This window comes from Parasteatoda tepidariorum, chromosome X1 (genome assembly GCF_043381705.1).
Source record: "Parasteatoda tepidariorum isolate YZ-2023 chromosome X1, CAS_Ptep_4.0, whole genome shotgun sequence".
In the NCBI taxonomy this organism is placed as follows: Eukaryota; Metazoa; Arthropoda; class Arachnida; order Araneae; family Theridiidae; genus Parasteatoda; species Parasteatoda tepidariorum.
The window spans coordinates 1,132,427-1,151,509 of NC_092214.1; the positions used below are offsets into that span (position 1 = coordinate 1,132,427).

General features: G+C 26.8%; 1 protein-coding gene across 12 annotated transcripts in view; it reads left to right on the forward strand.

The window, feature by feature from the left end:
• Positions 1 to 134: 134 nt before the first annotated feature.
• LOC107444578 (amphiphysin) overlaps positions 135 to 19,083 on the forward strand; it is a 69,685-nt gene continuing 50,736 nt past the window's right edge. For 8 of the 12 annotated variants that reach the window (XM_043041160.2, XM_043041164.2, XM_043041161.2 and 5 more), the window contains exons 1-2: positions 136 to 365; positions 15,805 to 15,885. In XM_043041160.2, coding sequence (XP_042897094.1) covers positions 303 to 365; positions 15,805 to 15,885 — 144 coding nt within the window. In that variant the 5' untranslated portion in view covers positions 136 to 302. Of the gene's footprint in view, positions 366 to 456; positions 507 to 15,804; positions 15,886 to 19,083 lie in introns of those variants that run through there. The other 4 variants (XM_016058745.3, XM_043041165.2, XM_043041162.2 and 1 more) reach the window with 4 other exon arrangements.

The window sequence follows — 19,083 nt, forward strand, 5'->3', positions numbered from 1 at the left end:
GATCGTGTTGTTCTTCTAGAAGTCATTCGTCTCAAGTAACAACGCCCCCTATAGTTCGCTGCGTTTCTGAATAACAAAACGATTATGAATATGAAAACGATGATGATAACAGCCAATCAAATAGGCCACCTGTGGAAGACTTGGTGCTTTTCTTGGCTTTTGAATCTGGCAATAATCAAATGTTCCAAACAGATCTCATATTTGGTTGTGTTAAGTTCGAATTTCCATGCTAGTTTAATAATTTGCGTTTATTATTGTTTAAGATTTTATTTTAGTGTTTAGATTAATTAAAGATAGTTCCTATGGCGGATCTTAATCCATTTTCTAAAGTTCTTCAAAAACATGCCGGGCGTGCCAAAGAGCGGGTAAGTTTTTTATTCAAATGATTTTAAGTTCCGTGCATTCGAATTTTTAAAGGAAAAATTAAATTGTTTCATTCCGGGTTACTGTTATGTGACATCTCGATCTATCAAGCTACTTTCCATTTCATTATAGAATAATCGAACGTATGTATGCATGTTTATTGATTTTAAAATGTTAGGTTTAGAATGTTCGACTATTCAATAGATACTTTATGAAATTTCACTAGTATTCAATTGCAATTTACTTCTTATAGATAAATTTTTTAAATTATTTTATTATCATTAGTTGCGCATTAAGATAACTTCTAGAAAGATTGCAAATATCCCTTTAAAAAGCACTATTTTGGTGATAACCATTTTCACGAACAACTAGAATTCTAGAATAACAGTTGGCTTCCAAAAGTGTTCATATAACCATGACTTTCAATTGATTTTAAATTCGTTGTTTTCTATTCTTAATGAAACTGCTAGTTATATTTTAAAAACGAAATAGAAGTTCATTTTTAAGAAATTGGAAATCAAAAGTAACGAAAATTTTACCTAACGTAAGTCATCCTACACTTGTATGTTTTCAGTTAAATTCATTATTAAAATTATAGTCTTTAATTTTTTTAATTCCTTATTTATTTATTTATCTTTCTTTTTAGCAATTTGGTATCAAAAGTATGGTATAAAGATTGATTTTTAATTTTTGCTTCCTGACCTCATATTTTCTTTATCATTTGAAAATTTATTATTTGTTATCATTAATACTAAATCGGTAATGAATGAGCTAAAATAGTTTATTTTATCCTATTTCACAGTGCAGGAGGTGATGATATGCTTAAAGGAAGGAATTTAGATCAGTCTGTTCAATGATTAAAATTATAAAGTTCGTGAAAAATTAATAAAAAAATAAGAGTATACATTAGAAAAATATTTTAAATTGGTAACATATATATTTGTTATTATTTAAAGTATAATGCAGAAAGATATTATAATAACTAGAGAACTGTGTCGCAGGAAGTCCAAAAAAAATTCTGCCACACAGTGTAACATCAGGGGTGGCAGGTTTCTTTTCTTCTACAGTGAAGAACCATCCAGAAAAAGATCCAGATTACAGGGTATCTGCGCACCTGAAAAGTCATGGATTTCGGTATTGAACAAAATTTGTCATGAAATGTTATGATTTTAACTATTTTTTGAAAAGAAATCATGAAAAGTCATGAATTTAGGTTGTCGAAAAATCTAATTTTTAAAATGGAATTTACCCCCCCCTCCCAATTTCAGTGTTCCGAATATCTGAATTTATCATGAAATCCCCTCTCATAGTCATATTTTATTAAAATATGAAATGTTTTTATCCTGTTCTTTAAAAATTATGGCGTTCTTTCAAAAAATGAAGTAAGGAGCATCATCTCTAGAGCTTTTAAAAAACTTCCGTGATTTCAGAATATTTTTATCTATTTATTTTTTCAATTTAAAATTCTGGTTTAGGCATTTTTTATTATACTTACTTTTAAGAAGAATTAAAACAGGTTTAAATAACTACATATATCTTACTGTATTTAGTTATTTGCTTTTGTATTTTTCATTTTTTTTAGCTATTTTATTGCTTCAACTCTTTCTTTACTCTATCTTTTAAATTTAAAATCATTAAATATGAAGATGCAGAGTATAACATTTCTGGTTATACTTATCATTTCAGTTAATGTTATTATAATGCTTTTTTAAATTTGTTGTTTTTGTTGGAGAAAATAGTAACTTCGGTAAGTCATAAAAAATTCTTGGAATTATTCATGGAAAGTCATGAATTTGAAAATCTAAAATGTAGCAGATACCCTGTATATAATGTATCATTTTTAAGTCAGTTAGAAATAGAAAAATTTCAGAAACATTTTTTATGAATTTCTTAAAGAATTAAAATAACTAGGATTTCAATACTTTATTTCGAAAGGTATAGTAGAACTTTAATAAATAATTATACAGATTTCTCCCAAGAATTAAAAAGGCCAAGTGTCTTCCTCATAGAAAATGGCACTCTCATATTTTTTTATGTCTATTTCAAGAAGTAATTCTCACTCATTATTAAAATAAAAGAAAAATTTGTAGTTTATGAAAATAATAAAAGGCATGCTAGAAGACAATTCGCTGTGCACAATTTTTTAAAATTAAAATTGTGAACTAGGGTTGCACACAGTGACAGCTGTTGATGTGCGACTCTCTGAAGCTTCTGACCGCTGTGAAATTATTTCTCTTTTTTGTAAAATATGACAATGACAAATACCGAAAATTTTAAATCGTTTATTTGAATCATTATTTTTTAATGCGCTCAATTTACACTGATTCTATTGTAAATCTATGTTGTTTCTCGATCGCTTTTTCATTGGATATTGCTATGAAATTCCACATGGTTTTAAAAGATCGAATGTTTTTAATACGCAATTACAATAGAGGATTTCATCTTAAGTCCAAGTGGTGTTTTGATTGTTTTTTGGGATTTATAATTGCCCATTATCATCTGGCATCTTTCGCTTTTGCCTATTTCAGCCTAAATCCATGTGACATTTAGATCGTTTTTCAGCATTTCTCAAAATTTCCATCTCCCTTGTATTCATTTAATTAATAAAGATAGAATTAATTGAGTTTCTTAAACAAAAATTTTTATCTGAGGGGCCATCCACTAATTGCAAATTGTTTGTAAACATTTTTTTATACTTTATTACTTTTCTTTTACTAATATTTTTTTTTACTTATTGCATTTTATTATTGTGTTATTATATTACTTTCAAAATTTTCAGTGCTCTTATTTTGTTTTAGGAAAAACTTAATATTTAGAGGCAAGATTTTAAATAAGTATGAAGAAAGGGGCTTTCAGAATTTTTAAAGCAGCAAATAAATCTTATGCTTTTCAGATTTGTCATTCAAAAATATTATGAGTGTTAAATATTATGAGTGTAGGGACAGTATAATAATTTGCTTCTGATAAAAAATACTCATTGTATTTGCATTTTAAAATTATTTAATTTTTTTAATTATTTCATTAATGGAATACTGTACTAGGTTTTTAATTAAAAAAATTTAGGGGCCATTCACTAATTAACATTAGTAATATAAATTTATTAAAGTTTGCTTAATTCTTTACATATTTTTATAAATTCGGTATGATCAATATTAATCTTGTTAATGTTTTGTTGAATATACTACTATAAATAACATTTATTTAAATTTTAAGAAAAATATACTCAATAACCTTTAATAGTTAAATTAATTAGAGTTTTAAATTACCTTTTACAGAATTAAATAAAGTAATTATTAATTTAAAAAATAGTATGAGCCACTCAATATTGAATTTATTTAAATTGCTTTTGCCAAAAGCTCATTTTTAAGAAATATTTCGGCTATATTAGATAAATTTTTAGGTCTTTTCCAAACTGAGACACCATTGATTCACTTGCTGTATGATGAAATGGTGTCTCTAGTTTAAACATTGTTAGGGCGTTTTTTAAAGAGTTCTGCTTTTCTTAGTTTGACAGGAAAGCACTTAAAATCTTTGTATGTAGAAAATGCAGAAATTTGGCAAAATTCAAATTTAATAGATGTTGCACTAGATACCACAAATGTGATGACATCCTTATCTTCTGCAAAAAAAAATTCTGTGTCCTAATAATTCTATTCCTCTTATCTGAGGCTAAGTCGAGGATAGCAGAATATTTAACAGTATTGGAAGATACCAAAAAGAAACTTAATTTGTTTATGCAAGGACCTTCAAAAAAGTGTAAAAAATAAGATATGTTATTAATGAACAAAAAACTCTTGTTATTAAATTCTTGTTTTAATTTTTTTTATTAAATATGCTTAAAATTTTGTTTTGCTACTCCAAAATTTTTTTTTTGCTCCAATTAATCTAATTTCATCCTGTTCCAAATATCTGAATTCCTAACAAAATCACCACTCAGGCATATTTTATTAGAATATGAAGTTATTTTATCATGTTCTTTAAAAATCATGGTGTTCTTTCAAAAAATGAGGGAAAAAAAACATCATTTCTAGAGGGAATTATCTTTTAAACTCTTCTGTGATTTAAGAATTTTTATTATTTATTTTTTTAAAAACTTTATTAATTTAAAATTCTAGTTGAAGCAAACCAGTCATTGGCGAATTTTTTTTAATTCCGAAATGAGAACAGAAAAATCAGGAGTATTTCTTTCCTTTTAGATGAGCAAGAAAAGTTTCTTTAGAATATAATTCTACAGGGAAAAAAAATTTATTTGCTTTTGTATTTTTTCAGCTATTTTATTGTTTCAACTCTTTCTTTACTCTGTTTTTTAAATTTAAAATCTAAATATGAAAATGCAGAGTATAGCAGTTTTGGTTATACCTATAATTTCAATTAATGTTAATAAAATCTTTTTTTTAATTTATTGTTGCATTTTTGTCCGAGAAAATAGCAACTTTGTTAAGTCATGAAAAACTCTTGGAAATAGTCATGAAAAGTCATGAATTTGAAAATCTAAAATGTAGCAGATACCCTGTATTTACCTTTTGACAAAAATTTTAAAACTAGCGAAGAGTGGTGTTTATGAAAAAAAAAATTATTTTGAATGTTTTTAAAATGAAAAAAAAAAAATTACTTCAAATAGCTTCTCCAAAGATAGTTTAAAATTCAATACTATTTAATATTCTCATTCAATTTTGTTTAAGTAATCAGTAAAATAGATGATGTTATAAAAATCAAAGGTAAAATTTAATCTTGTAAAAATACTGTTAAATAGATGATGTTCTAAAAATTAAAGGTCAAATTTAATCTTGTATCAATACCAGAGCCCATTCTAGTCAGGGTAAACAGGGCGCAGCACCCTGCTGCCCTTTTAATCAAAAGAATCCACCCTGTTGCCCCTGAAGTAATAGACTTCATACACTTTTTACCCTTTCTTTCCTCAACCCTTCTTTATTTTTTCCCGGAACTCTACAATGGATTTCTTAAACTTTTGTTGCTTTGAACACTTTTTATTTAGTTTGTCATTGCTGTCAACACATAGATTTGTATGGGAAAGGAAAAATAGCCATCACACCCCCTAGGTGCACTTGTCTTTGAAAGTTTGCAGTTACTTCCACTATCATTAAATCATAATTATTATTAATCATTTTAATTATTAAATCATAACTACAGACACTTAAAAACATACATTTATTATTTTATTAATATAGGCATGCATTTTAAATAAATTACTAAGCTAATTAGCTCATTAACTCGATATATATGTTAATTTATTAATGAAAATTAGTAATTAATATGATTGCTTTGCTGCTTTTAGTAAAGTAAAAAAAAAATTCTTTTACTAATTGACAATGTTCTTTAATAGAACGTGTAAGGCCCATAGAAAGAAATTATTGCCTTTTTGGAATAATAATGCCCTTTTTTTAAACTTTTGCACCCTGCCCTTTTTTCTGCCTAGAATGAGCTCTGACAATACTATAAAACGTAAGTAAATCTATGTATTTTTTAAAATTTTTACTCGGATCTTTTAATAAAAATTATATATTTTTTCAAATACTTATTTTCCGCAAGAAAATAAACAGTCACCCTTTTTTTTAAACTTTACTAATAATCCATTCCTCTGGAAAGTAAATTAACAAAAAAAAATATTTCATGATATAAGTAGGGTGACCTGGGGTAATTATTGATCAAAAAATGCAAACATCTATTTTGTGAAAAAACTATTCAAGATAAAATTTTAATATTTACTGGAAGTTTGAAGCTATATGAGATGAGTCCTATTCTACCTTCTTTTGTTTGAAAATCTAATTAGAATTTAAAAGATCTTAAATTTTTAGTGATCAGGAATTGCCCCTTTTCTTGATCATTTCCGGGGTAATTCTTGATCATTTCTGGGGTAATTACTGATCACCAGTTTTTATAGTAAATGGGCTGTTTAAAAATAATTATACAATGGTAATTAACAAATAAGACATTAAGATCAAACAAATAAACCAAAAATATATGTTTAAACTGCTAATAAAACGTTTTATTTAAAAGCAGGAATAAAGATTAACTCTTCAGCTCTCGCAGCAGCTCTCACACTGAAATTTTCATTTTCAATCTTTTAAAAGAAATTCACTATTTTTGCTTTCTAGAAGCTTAATATCCTTTTTAGGCTTATAATTTCTCACCATATTTATATTAGGTTAATTTATCAACTTAAAAATTATTCTAACAACGTACACACACAAAATTAAGATAGAAGCAAGGTAAGACAAGCTAGAATAAAGGTAAGACAAGCAAGGTAAGAAAACTATTATTAACTAAATGTAGTTATACTTTAGTAAAGTGTACAAGCATTCTTGTCCATGTCTCAAATTTAAAAAAAAATAATTTTTTAAAAATAAAACTTAGGTGATCATTATTTACCCCAGAAATAGAGTGATCGTGAATTACCCCAGGTCACCCTATTTATTTTTCTTTCAAAATACAGGTGAAAATAATTTAAAAAGAAAATTCATAAATAGTCTTCTTAAGAAAACTTTTTTTTTAATGTTCAGTAAGGGAAATATGTACCAAGGAATTTATTAGGAAAATAGGCATCAAGTACTTTGAACTAATTTACTAATAAATAAGTAATTTAAAAATCATATTTTAAATTTCCGCAAGAAAATAAACTGTCTCTTTTTCTTTTAACTTTACTAATAATCTATTCTTCCGGAAAGTAAATTAAAAAAAAAAATATTTCATGATATCAGTATTTATTTATTTTTCTTTCAAAATACAGGTGAAAATAATTTAAAAAGAAAATTCATAAATAGTCTTCTTAAGAAAACTTTCTTTTCAATGTTCAGTATGCAGATTTTTTTTCCCCATTTATTTATGCAGAAATTTCTTCTCGTTAGATACTTATCTGGAAATAAATTTTTATAATTACCAAATTTATTTCTCAGACGTCTGTCTAATTTTGACGTTACCTAAAAAACGTTACTACATGGTTATCTACTTCAATTTGAAAATATTTATGCGTCGTGAACGAGAAAACTAATTTAAGTCGCATTCATTAAATCGAGAACTAAATCAATAAGCATTACGTTAGTTACTATTGATCGCAAGAAATGTACAGAAACTGGACAGTGTAACTTATAAAAATTTATATGAATTTAAAATTTTCTGTGGATGCGTTTTTTTTAAATAAGCAATTTTTTGGTATTTATTTTAATTTTTCGTTACTATTTTATTTGTAGTTAACGAATGTTTCAAAAATTCAGATTTATAAAAATTTAATTCTCGCAAATAAATATGTGTATATGCTACCACCTCAGAAAAACATTCTTAACTTCTTTCACATTTTTCTTTATTTCAATTCAATTTTAGTGACTTTTTTGTATTAATACTTTCAGAACACAAAAAAATACTGAATTACTGATATACATTCCTTTAAAACAAAGTCCATAAAAAGTTAATTTCAGTAATAACATGAAAAATACCTAGTGCATAGCTTCAGTTAAAATACTTCTAATATACTAGTATGCAACTTCTTTTAAGAAGACATGAGAGAATTGGCGAGTTTCTAGTCTTCAAGAATTGTAGCAGGATTTGAAGGTACTAACATACGCCAATGCCAATCTCATTGTGTAACCCCTAAGCTTTCTCGGAGTTCTTCCTCCCTCTCTGCGCCTGAGCAACATTAGTAACAGGTGTGCTCTTAAGGGGGGGGGGACTGTCTTGAGTAGTACAATGGGTTATCGTTTGGGCCAGAGAGAACATCCCCTTACAAATCGCATCTTACTGATTACTTTTTGGCTTACACTTTTTTATTTGTGCCAATTTCATCTTTTTTCAAATGAAGTTATGGGATCATTTTTTAAAGTGGTTTTGAGAATCTCTTTTTTTATTCTGGTGTATTACAACACACAAATTTCGAAGCGCCTAAATAAATAATCTTTTTGTGACGTGCTCTGGTTTTCTTATTTCATCATAAATCCAAGTGACTTTTAGATCATTTTTAGGCATTCCTAATGACTGATTTTACGTGAGTTATAAATCATTCATTTAATCACTTTTTGTTGTATTTAATTTGTGCCGATTGCATTGTAAATCAGAGTTTCAGCAGTCAGAGAAATCGGATTTTTTCAGCAGTTTCTGCGATGCATTCTCACAGTTATAAAAATTCTAATTTTTATTATGGCATGCAAATTTTAGATCTCTCATTTCAATAATGACTTGTTGGCGCACTTTACTCCTGCTAATTTCATTGTATATGAAATTTCTTTATTATCGCTATTAGTGCAATGCTTTTCTCCGTGATTTTTACAATAACTACGATGTTAACTATGATGTTTTTACAATAACTACGGCACACGATTATCTAATCGAGAATTTAAGTAATCACTAGTTGATAAAATTTATTTGTGCATATTTCATTGTAAATATAAATTATTTTTCGTCGCGTTGGTAGTTGGCACCATTCATTTATATGTGGTATTTAGAATCCCAATATTTTAAGATATTGTTATTGCACCATGAAAAATTCGAAAACTTTGACAACAGTAAGCAGTTGATTACAAACAGTAGGCAGTTTCAAAACACAAGTTTTGAAACTGCTTACTGTTTGTAATTTACTTTGTTTTCAGTTTTTTTTTTTTTTTTTATCTTAGGTGATTTTTTTTTAGGAAAAACTTTAAAAACAAACATTAATTTATAAAATTCTTAAAACCTCTCTCTACTAATTCAAGAAATAGAAATATCTGAAAAATAATACTAAATAAATATTAAATTGTATGTAATGGATTTGTTTTAGTTTTTGTTTAAACATTATAGATTTTCTTAAATAGTATTTTAGGAAAAAGGATCAGGTTTTTATTTTTATTTTTGAATAAATTAAAAGTATTTAATTTTCTGCAAATATGTTATAAAGTTTACTGATAAAAAAAAAACTTAGTTCTTAGAAAGCTAATGTTTATATAGAAATGATCATATTTGCTGCTAACATGACTAAATATGCATGCTGTCCTTCGTTAATCTACCTGTTGTGCAATGGGCCCTTCACTCAAAAATCCGTAATGTAAACTAAAAAAAAAATGATTATTGATAAATCACTATTGTTAAATAGCTTTTTTCTGTAATTTAAGCTGAAAATTATGATGAAATAAAAATTTAAAGATGCCTCTTTTTTTAAAAAAAATATTTTAACATGATTTTAAAATTAAAATCACTTAAATTTTTTAATAAACCCCCGAAAAGAAGAGAAACTTATGAAAATTTAACCAGTTGTAAATAATTCTTACAAAATAAGTATTTGTAATAGTAATCAGAATTAAACCTATAAACAGATAATTTTGCCAGTTTGTAACTATTATTTAAACAATGAATTATTTTTTTAATGGAATATGAAAAAGAATAGTGTGTTTTTATAGGATGGCAGCTTAGCGCATCAAAAGGCTGGCAGGTAGGGCCCCCCTTAAAAAAAAACTCTTGAAGAGAACACTGACTTATATAAAAGAACTATTGAAATAGCATCAAATTTTATTATTTCCATTAAATTAAGAAATCACATACTAAGCATATTTATTACTAAAAACGCATATTTTATTCACAGTTGCAGATAGCATGCTAATTTTTAAAATCAAATAGTGTTAAGTATAAATGCTCTGACTCTTAAATAATACGATATATAGATGTTAAAACTTTCTATGAAACTGATAAATACATTAGATTACTGATTAAATACAAAGTTTTTTTTTAAATTTAAAAGTAAACTTGATGAACTTTAAACTTTCTGTTACTATATTGAACTAAGTTTTTTTATTTTTGAGTTATTCTTAAAAAACCAAGGTGCATAGCATTTTTAAAAAGTGCTAATTTAAAATTACTTCATATTAATAGCTCAGGGTTGCCACAGGCTACTAAAATGCTACTATTTTCGACTATGGCGACTTTTTTTGCCTGAAATGGCTAAAAAAAAAACTATTTTCAGGAATAGGCGACTATTTGGAGACTTTTTTTTACTCTTGGCAAAGTTTTTTCGCAAAAATGAGCATTACTTTTCAGTACGTTAATAAAAGAAAGCAAACTTTTATACAATCATTTATGTCCTAAGAGCCAAAAAGTTAAATTTCCATTGGATTTAATAAAGTACTTGTTATATTTTCTCTCTGAGGGGCAGTTTTGTTATTCTTAGTTGTTTTTTCCTTCTATTAACATTCATATTTTATTGTAATTCGACTTTTATTTAGGTTTCCCTATTTTCTAATATGTATACCTTTTATATTTGTACAAAACTTTTTTTTAATTGGAGCATAGTTAGGACTGGGCTATAAAACGATGTATCGCGAAATATCAATTTAAACGCATATACCAGTAGGCCGATGTAGTGATTTTCGTTTTAGGCGATGCATCATCAGAAATCTGATTTAAGCCGCTGGAATAAGGTTACAATTGCGGTTTAACGATTTAATATGCAAGGATCCTTGACCAGGCTAACGCTGTTACCACACTGACGAAATCGATTTTGATTTCGTCTAGCTGCAGAGATGTAGATAGCGTTTTGCTATTTAGGTGATGTTAGTTTCGTGATTTTGAATGACGAAGAGCGAATTGAATCAGAACTCCTGGTTTCGTGCGAGGATCAGCGTTGTAATATGGAACGCAATGCATAGTTTTTTTATGTCCATTTTTGTCTTTGGGATTTTGCGTATTTTGAAGATTATTTTCAATGGGACTTAAGTCATTTTGCGATCGTTGTGCATTTTATTTCGTCAGAAATAATTGTCTGGTTTCTTGTAAATTATTTTCAGTGAGACTTTTGCAGCGATCGTTTCGTTCTGCATTATTTCATACCATTTTTTTTCTGTCTGGGTTTGACGATTCTTGTCAATTATGTTTAGTAGACCTACTGTTACTCTGCGATTGCTGCACAATCGCTGTTATCTTAAATTTTTGTTCTGAACTTAATAGATCAACTCATTGATTTTTTTCAATTATTGTTTTTTATTTTAAGCGATACAATTTAATAGGGGTATTTTGTATTTAACTTTGTTATAAAAAGTTAGTTTTTTTAAATTTATCAAATGTAGGTAAGTATAATAATTTGATTGTTTTTCAACCAATAAATGCTCAGTCGTTTTTAATTATAAAAAAATTAAAACAAAGCTTACCTTTATTTAATTTGCTTTTATTTTTGAGAAAATGAAAACAAAGTTTTAAAAAAATTTGGCTATTAGTTAAAACAAATTTTTTTTAAAAATTAAATAAAAAGTTTAGTAATGTTTTGAGGTTTCTAATAATTTTACATTAGTACTTAAAGTATTTTTTTAAAATTTTTACTAAAATTCTTTCAATACTTGTTTGTTTTATAATTTGTTAGATAGTCAGTATCATTTTTAAACAAATAGATCTTTAGTTGATTTTATTTTCAAAAATTAAAATAATAATAAACAAGTAAAAATATTTGTACATTTATTAAGTACAGAATTTGACCATTAGTTAATACTACTTCTTATTATTTTAAATAAGTAAATAAAAAAGGGTCTAATGATGTTTCAAAAGCATGTTTTTTTTCAACAAATAATAACAAAAATTTTTTTCTTCCTAAAGTCAATATTTCTTTGGTTTGTTTTCCACTTCCNATTATTTTAAATAAGTAAATAAAAAAGGGTCTAATGATGTTTCAAAAGCATGTTTTTTTTCAACAAATAATAAAAAAATTTTTTTTCTTCCTAAAGTCAATATTTCTTTGGTTTGTTTTCCACTTCCCTTTTTTTCCTTCTTTTAATTTTTAATGCATGTACGTAAAATAATTTGTTACAGTATTATTATTTTTAAACCAATAAATCTTAAATCATTTTTAATTTAAGAAAAATGAAATAAAGCTTGGGTTTGCTTTTACTTGAACTTCTATATTAATTTAATTGAAAAAATTAAGCAATGATATTGATGTCATAGTAGAATATGTTTAGAATTAATATTTTCTTTTGTAATAGATTTATTCCTTTTTATTTATTTTTGATTGATATAAAGATTTCCCATAGGTAATTTTTGAACATATGCTAAGTTGCGATACATTACTATATCGTGATGTCTAACTGACGATGTATCACGATTTAAAATTTCTGACATCAGCCAGTTCTAATAATAGTATTTGACAATTAAGCTATAATTTTAGTTATTTGGCTATTATTTTTGATAAATTTTTGTTCCTATTCAGGCAACTATTTTCATAGTTTTAGGCAACTATTTTCATGCTTGAGGCTACTAAAAGCAACTATTTTTGTTCATTTTTTACTGTAGCAACCCTGATAGCTGATCATTAGCAATTTGACACATTTTTATTTATAATTATTTAATATTTTCTACACCAAAATTAGGGTTTTTGACAGTAATTTTCGAAACAGAGTTTTTTGTTAAAATAATTCAAGAACATGATGAACGGATCACTTGTAATTTTACATGTATGTTAATTTTAAAATATTGCATATTTATAATAGCTAATGATTATCCTTAGGCCAAAATTTTGAGTTTTTGACAATTTTTAAAAACTATCAAATGGTTTTTTTGTTGTTGACATGACTGTTAAAACTGGATAAAACCGCCAATTGTCAAAATTTGCCAATCTTTCCTAATTATGATATTTTTAAAGTGCTTAAAAATATTTTTTGAGCGCTTGAAAAGTGCTTAAAAATATTTTTTTGATTGCTTGAAAAGTGCTTATTTTATGTTGAAAAGTTTGGCTTAGCACCCTGAAAACTTAATGTAAATCAACTGTATTAGTCATTTTTAATTCATTCCATTTTCTTTCATTTTTTCCTATTTATTCCTTTGCCCTAAAAAATTAGGTTTCACCGGATGAAATGCTAATTCTGTTTAATATAGTATTTTTGTGGACAAACATTTTTACACAGATATTTAAAAATAATACATTTATTGTTATTTGAAATAAATGTATCTCAAAATTCTACTCTACTCTGCGAATGTTAAGCTTGTGCTAGATTAAACTTGATTGTTTCCAGTTTGACCAGTTATTAAACCAGTTTGTTTCGAATTGAGGTTGATAAAATTTTATTTAGAAAATGAAATTAAGCTTTTTATTAAAATTATATTCGTTGAAAAATATCAAGAATCTTCCATGAAAACAAGCAGGTGATAAGCACAAAGTCAATTAAAATCCTTCTTTAAAAAAGAGTTAGGGTCAAATAAATTTAGCCCAAAAAAATTTCATTAGTTATGTCTACACAAATATTCTAAAAATATAAAGATTGAGCAAAGCAACAAGAAAGAAGAATGACTAATCTTTGAACCTTTTTACTCAAGTTTACTAAAAAGTCACCTGGTTCTTTCCTTAAACTCTTATGTGATGTATAATTTTTAGGTGTTTACATATTGTTGCTCGTCTGTAAAATTATATATTTAAAGTAAATTAATGAGAGTAAATTAACAGTTAGGTCATGTCTTTGAAAATTCTTAAAATAATATATCTGTATTATGGTAATTGGTAATGGTCTAGACCATTACCAATTTCATGCTCTGTTATATTTTAAGACTATTTTAGCAAATACTCTGTTTTATATATTATTATTCAGGGGTCTGTTGTTGTTGTTAATTTACGTCGCACTAGAGCTGCACAATGGGCTATTGGCGACGGTCTGGGAGACATCCCGGAGGATGATCCGAAGACATGCCATCACAATTTTGATCCTCTGCAGAGGGGATGGCGCCCCCGCTTCAATAGCCCGACGACCTGCGCTCAAAGTCGAGCACTTTACGGTAGCACAGTTTAACGAGGACCAATACCGCACACCCTCGGTCCCTACGCAGACTGATCCAAGTGGTCACCCACCCGCACACTGACCGTAGCCAGTGATGCTTGACTTCGGTGATCTGCTGGGAACCGTGTCTTAACGATTAGTCCACTGCGGGACTTTTGTCCTAAGGGAGCTTATTATAACTGGGATCTTTAAACTATATTTTTTAAATTATTTATTCCTTAAATTGTATTCCTTAATTATTCTTTAATTATATTCTTTAATTTAAATTATATTCTTTAAATTATTCGGCGCATTCAGGGGTCTGTATCGAAGGATTTTGGGTCCGTTAATGGAATCTTCACAAAATATCTTTTCGCTAAACCGGACCCTTCACAAAATAATTTATCTTTTAATCGGATTCTTCACAAATTTGTTTATCTTCATTATTGTTTTGTTTCCCTAAGTTTAAATTCCAACTGTAGTATTCTAAGATAATATTTCTACTTTTACAAACATCGTGTGCACATTCTTATTGATGTTAAACAATATATTTTTTTGTAAATAAATAATTGATCAATTTATATTTATTCATAAAATAATTAATAGAATATGTTGTAAATAAAAATTAATTTCCGGCAATTTTTTAAAATAAAATATTATAAATGTAAGAATTTTTTAAATTTACTTAATGCCGTAACACATTAAAAGTGATGCATAACTAAGTTGTGTTATTTAAAATATGTTAATTGAAATTATTAAAAATGTGAGTGATTTTGTTTCCATTATGCGTCCGAAATGAATATTTTGTGTTAAGCAGTATAGGCTAAATCCCAAATATTTGTATGTTGCATCTCTAATTTAGTAGCAGCAATTGTTCAGTGAAAAGGTTTTTAGCAATTTTTGCAATAATAGGACCCTATCTGCACAAATTTACAAAAGCAGGACCCTGGTTGAATGAATGTGACTTAACTCTTATTTAATATTCACAAATTATGAGTAGTTTTTTCATAGTTTTACAAGAACAGGACCTTTCACGAAATATCTCGACAGACCCCTGTTATATTATGCTTGCTACTTATACTACTGTGTAAATGAAAATAAGGTGCCATTTTGAATATTATTTTTTATTTTACTGTTTAATTAAAAAAAGTTTTTTTGTTAGAGTAACCAATGTTTCACTATGGAGCCTGCATTATAGGAATGTCCATATTAATAATATGATCTAATAATTATATTTTCTACTTTTCATTTTTTGTTTATTGAAGCACAGTCAGGATAAAAAGCAAAGGAAAAAAAAACCACACTATCTTTTGACAAGTTCCTTATAGTATCTTCTTTCATAAATTGTCTTCAGGGATTGTGTCTGCCACATCTCTCCTATTGGGCATCATGTTTAGAAAGGGGGAAGAATTTTAAACTAGTTTCTCAGGCAATCTGGGTGATTTTGGTTGTCTACTTGCTTAGGTATTCCAGTAATAAACGTATCAATCACTGCTCAATATCACAGAAAATTTTATGTTTTTTCCATTTTAGAAACTACCTTTTAGCTTCCTTTCTAATTGTTTTTTTTTTTGCCTACTTTTGTTATTTGTAAAAATTTAGAATAATTTATACCTTAAATAGGCACTCTTTTTTAGCAAAGAGGTACTCAAGAATTTGAAGGCCCTGGGTCCTAATGATTCATAATTTCTAAAGTAAAATATAATCGCTAAATGTTATTATTTCTATTTTTTAGCTCTTACAGAATTTTGGAAAAGCAGACAGGACTACTGATGAAGATTTTGACTTCCATGTAAAAAATTTTTCAAAGCAACAGGTGAATTTTCTGTCTTAATTTTTTTATTGCAAAAAATATTTATGGTAAATAAAAGTAATTATTTTAATGTTAAATTCAGTATCTAGATTTTTCTTTACTTGTCTAATTATTTTTATATAAAACTTCATTATATGAACATTCCTAAGTAGCAATTAATATAAAAAATGTGTAAAGAATAGATTAGTTATTTGTTATTTGAGTTTATTTTTATTCTTACATAGAGTGAAAAAAGTGTAGCTCGTAAATTGAACAAAATGGCAAAAAATTATTGAATGTCTTAGGACAAACGTTTCTATTTTTAAGAAAAATTCTCGTTATTTCCTACTTTTCCTTATTTTTTGAAACCATCTTACTTATTAGGACCAGTTAATTTAATTGAGCTATTAAAATTAGACTTGCAGTCTTGCAGCGGTTAATTTTTCTGAGCAAATATTGTGGTAATTTCTCTACATAGATCTCCACACATTATTGTAACATGTACAAAACGGAACATTCCCTCCAGATATATTTCATAAAATTCTTCGGAAATAAACTTTATAAACAGTCTCTCTTTTTTTTTTCTGTGTGGCAAGTCAATAATAAAAGCAACTACATTGTTTATTTTTAATTTTTGAAATCAATAGTGCTGTAGAAGAAATATTTAGTAATTACTTAAATATTATTTGAGATGGCTTTTGTTTCCAGTTACCAAGATTGTTAACCGTTATTTTGCAATTGAATGTCTTTCACGCTTGTTGCCTATTTTTTTTTTTTAAATTTCAAATAAGAAGATAGTCTGAATTTCTAAAATTTTCTAGAAATATGTACATGAATATTTCCAATATTAATGACTTTATGTAAATTATAATAATGTGTAATAAGTTCATCGATTAGTAAACTAATTATAATTTATAAAAAATATAAATGTTTAACTGATGATTCAATGATTTAATTAAATTACTATTAATATTTAGTACAGCTATTAGAATAAATTTCCTAGTTACATGTTATTTTATTATGCTATAATAGCTTTAGTATATTTATTTTCTAGACTGTGCAACTCAGCATCAGTCAAAAGAATAGTTTCAAATTTTTAGAAAAATGGAGTACAGAGGACTTAAAATTTTTTTTTTTTTTTTTTTAATTTAATGCTTTAGGGAAAGAGGAGTAAATTAAAATTGATTTTATATTTAATGAATAAGCTGATTGTTGTGTTTTCTTATTAAGCTGTTTGTTTTTGTATTTTTATTTTCAGTTATTTAACAAATTAGCAGATTGGATAAATTTTAATTTTACAAATTTTTATTTATAATTATTTAGTACTTTCTTCACCAAAATTTGGGGTTTTGACAGTGATTGTCAAACAAAAAGAGTATAATATGAAATTTTTCAAGAATATAATTGATTGATCATTTTATTTTCACAATTTTATATGTATGTTTATGTATAAGCACTTTTTATTTATAATGGCTAATAATTATCCTTGCGCTAAAATTTTAGGTTTTTGCCATTTGTCAAAAACTATGTAAAGAAACCCTTTAAACAAAATTGATTAAACCATCGGTAAAACCAGATGAAACAGTCTTGTCTAAAACTTGCCAACCCTGATTAAAACTGATAAACTTTTATTAAGTCTTAGACATACCTTTAGAAGAAATGAAATAGCTTAATATTTTTATCACTATCTGCACTATATTAAATAATCTTATCTTAAAAATAATAATATTTAAAATTATCTTGCATTGAGGACTGGGCGATGAATCGATGCATCGCAAAATATCAATTTATAAGGTATATATCGTCAGGCCGATATAATGATTTTTGTTTTAGACAATGCATCAGAGATCTGATTTCAGCCGCCGGTATAAGACAGGGCTTGCGGTTTAACAATATAACAATTTAGCATGTGAGGATCCTTGCCTACGCTAACGCTGTTACCACGCTGACGGAGACGATTTTGATTTCATCTAGCTTTTCGAGAGGTGGATAGCGTCTAGCTACGAAGACTTAGTTAGTTTCGTGACTTTGAATGACGAAGAGCTAATCGAATCAAAACTCCCAGTTTCTTGCAGGGATCAGCTTTGAAATGCAGAAGTAGTTAGTTTCTTAATGTGCCAATTTTGTCTTAGGGATTTTACGTTTCTTGAAGATTATTTTCAGCTTCACTTTTGCTACTTAGCAGCGATCGTTTCGTTGTGCATTATTTTGTCTTTTTTTTTTTTTTTANAATAGCATTTTTTTGTCTTTTTTTTTTTTTTTTTTGGTCTGTCGGGATTTAACGATTCTTGTCAATTATTTTTAGTTGACCTAGTGTTATCTTAACTGTCTTGGATAGGCAGTATCATTTTTAAACAAATAAATCTCTAAGTGATTTTATTTTCAAAAAAAAAAAGTAATAATAAATAAATTTAAAAACTTAAATTTATTTTTACATTTACTAAGTATAGAATTTGACCATAGTTAATACAACTTTATTCTAAATAAATAATGTCTAACAATGTTTTAAAAGCATGGTTTATTTTAACAAATAATTTAAAACATCGTTTACTCAGGTGAAAATTTCTTTGGTTTGTTTTTTGCTCTCGTTTTTTTCTTTCAATTTTTAAAGCATGTATGTAAAATATTTTGTTGCAGTTTTATTATTTTTTTTAAACCAATAAATTTTTTGTCATGTTTAACTTAAAAAAAATTAAAATAAAGCTTGGGTTTGTTTTTACTTTAAGACATCTTTATATTATTTAATTGAAAAAATTAAGTAATGCTATTGATGTTATAGAATAATTTTTTAGAATTAACTTTTTCTTTTGAAATAGATTCATTCCTTTTATTTATTTTTGATGGCTTTAAAGATTTGTGATACATAGTTTTTAAGCATATGCTAAATCGCTATATCGCGATGTTTAACAGGCGATTTATCACAATATAAAATTTCTTACATCACCCGGTCCTACTCGCATATTCTTTGCTTTACTCTTCTGGGAATACAAATATAGCCAAAAAATTGTGCATTTTACTCTGTTAGTGATGGAGTTGTGATGACTAGAACACGTCACTAAGTGACAGTTTAATTTTGCGATTTTAAATCTGCATATTGAAATATATTGAAAAAGAAACTGAAATTTCTTAAAACTTGTGAAATGCTTAGCAATAACTGTCAGAAATAAGACCAATAGATCCAATTAAATTTACAATAAAATCATAACATCAATTTATAAATCG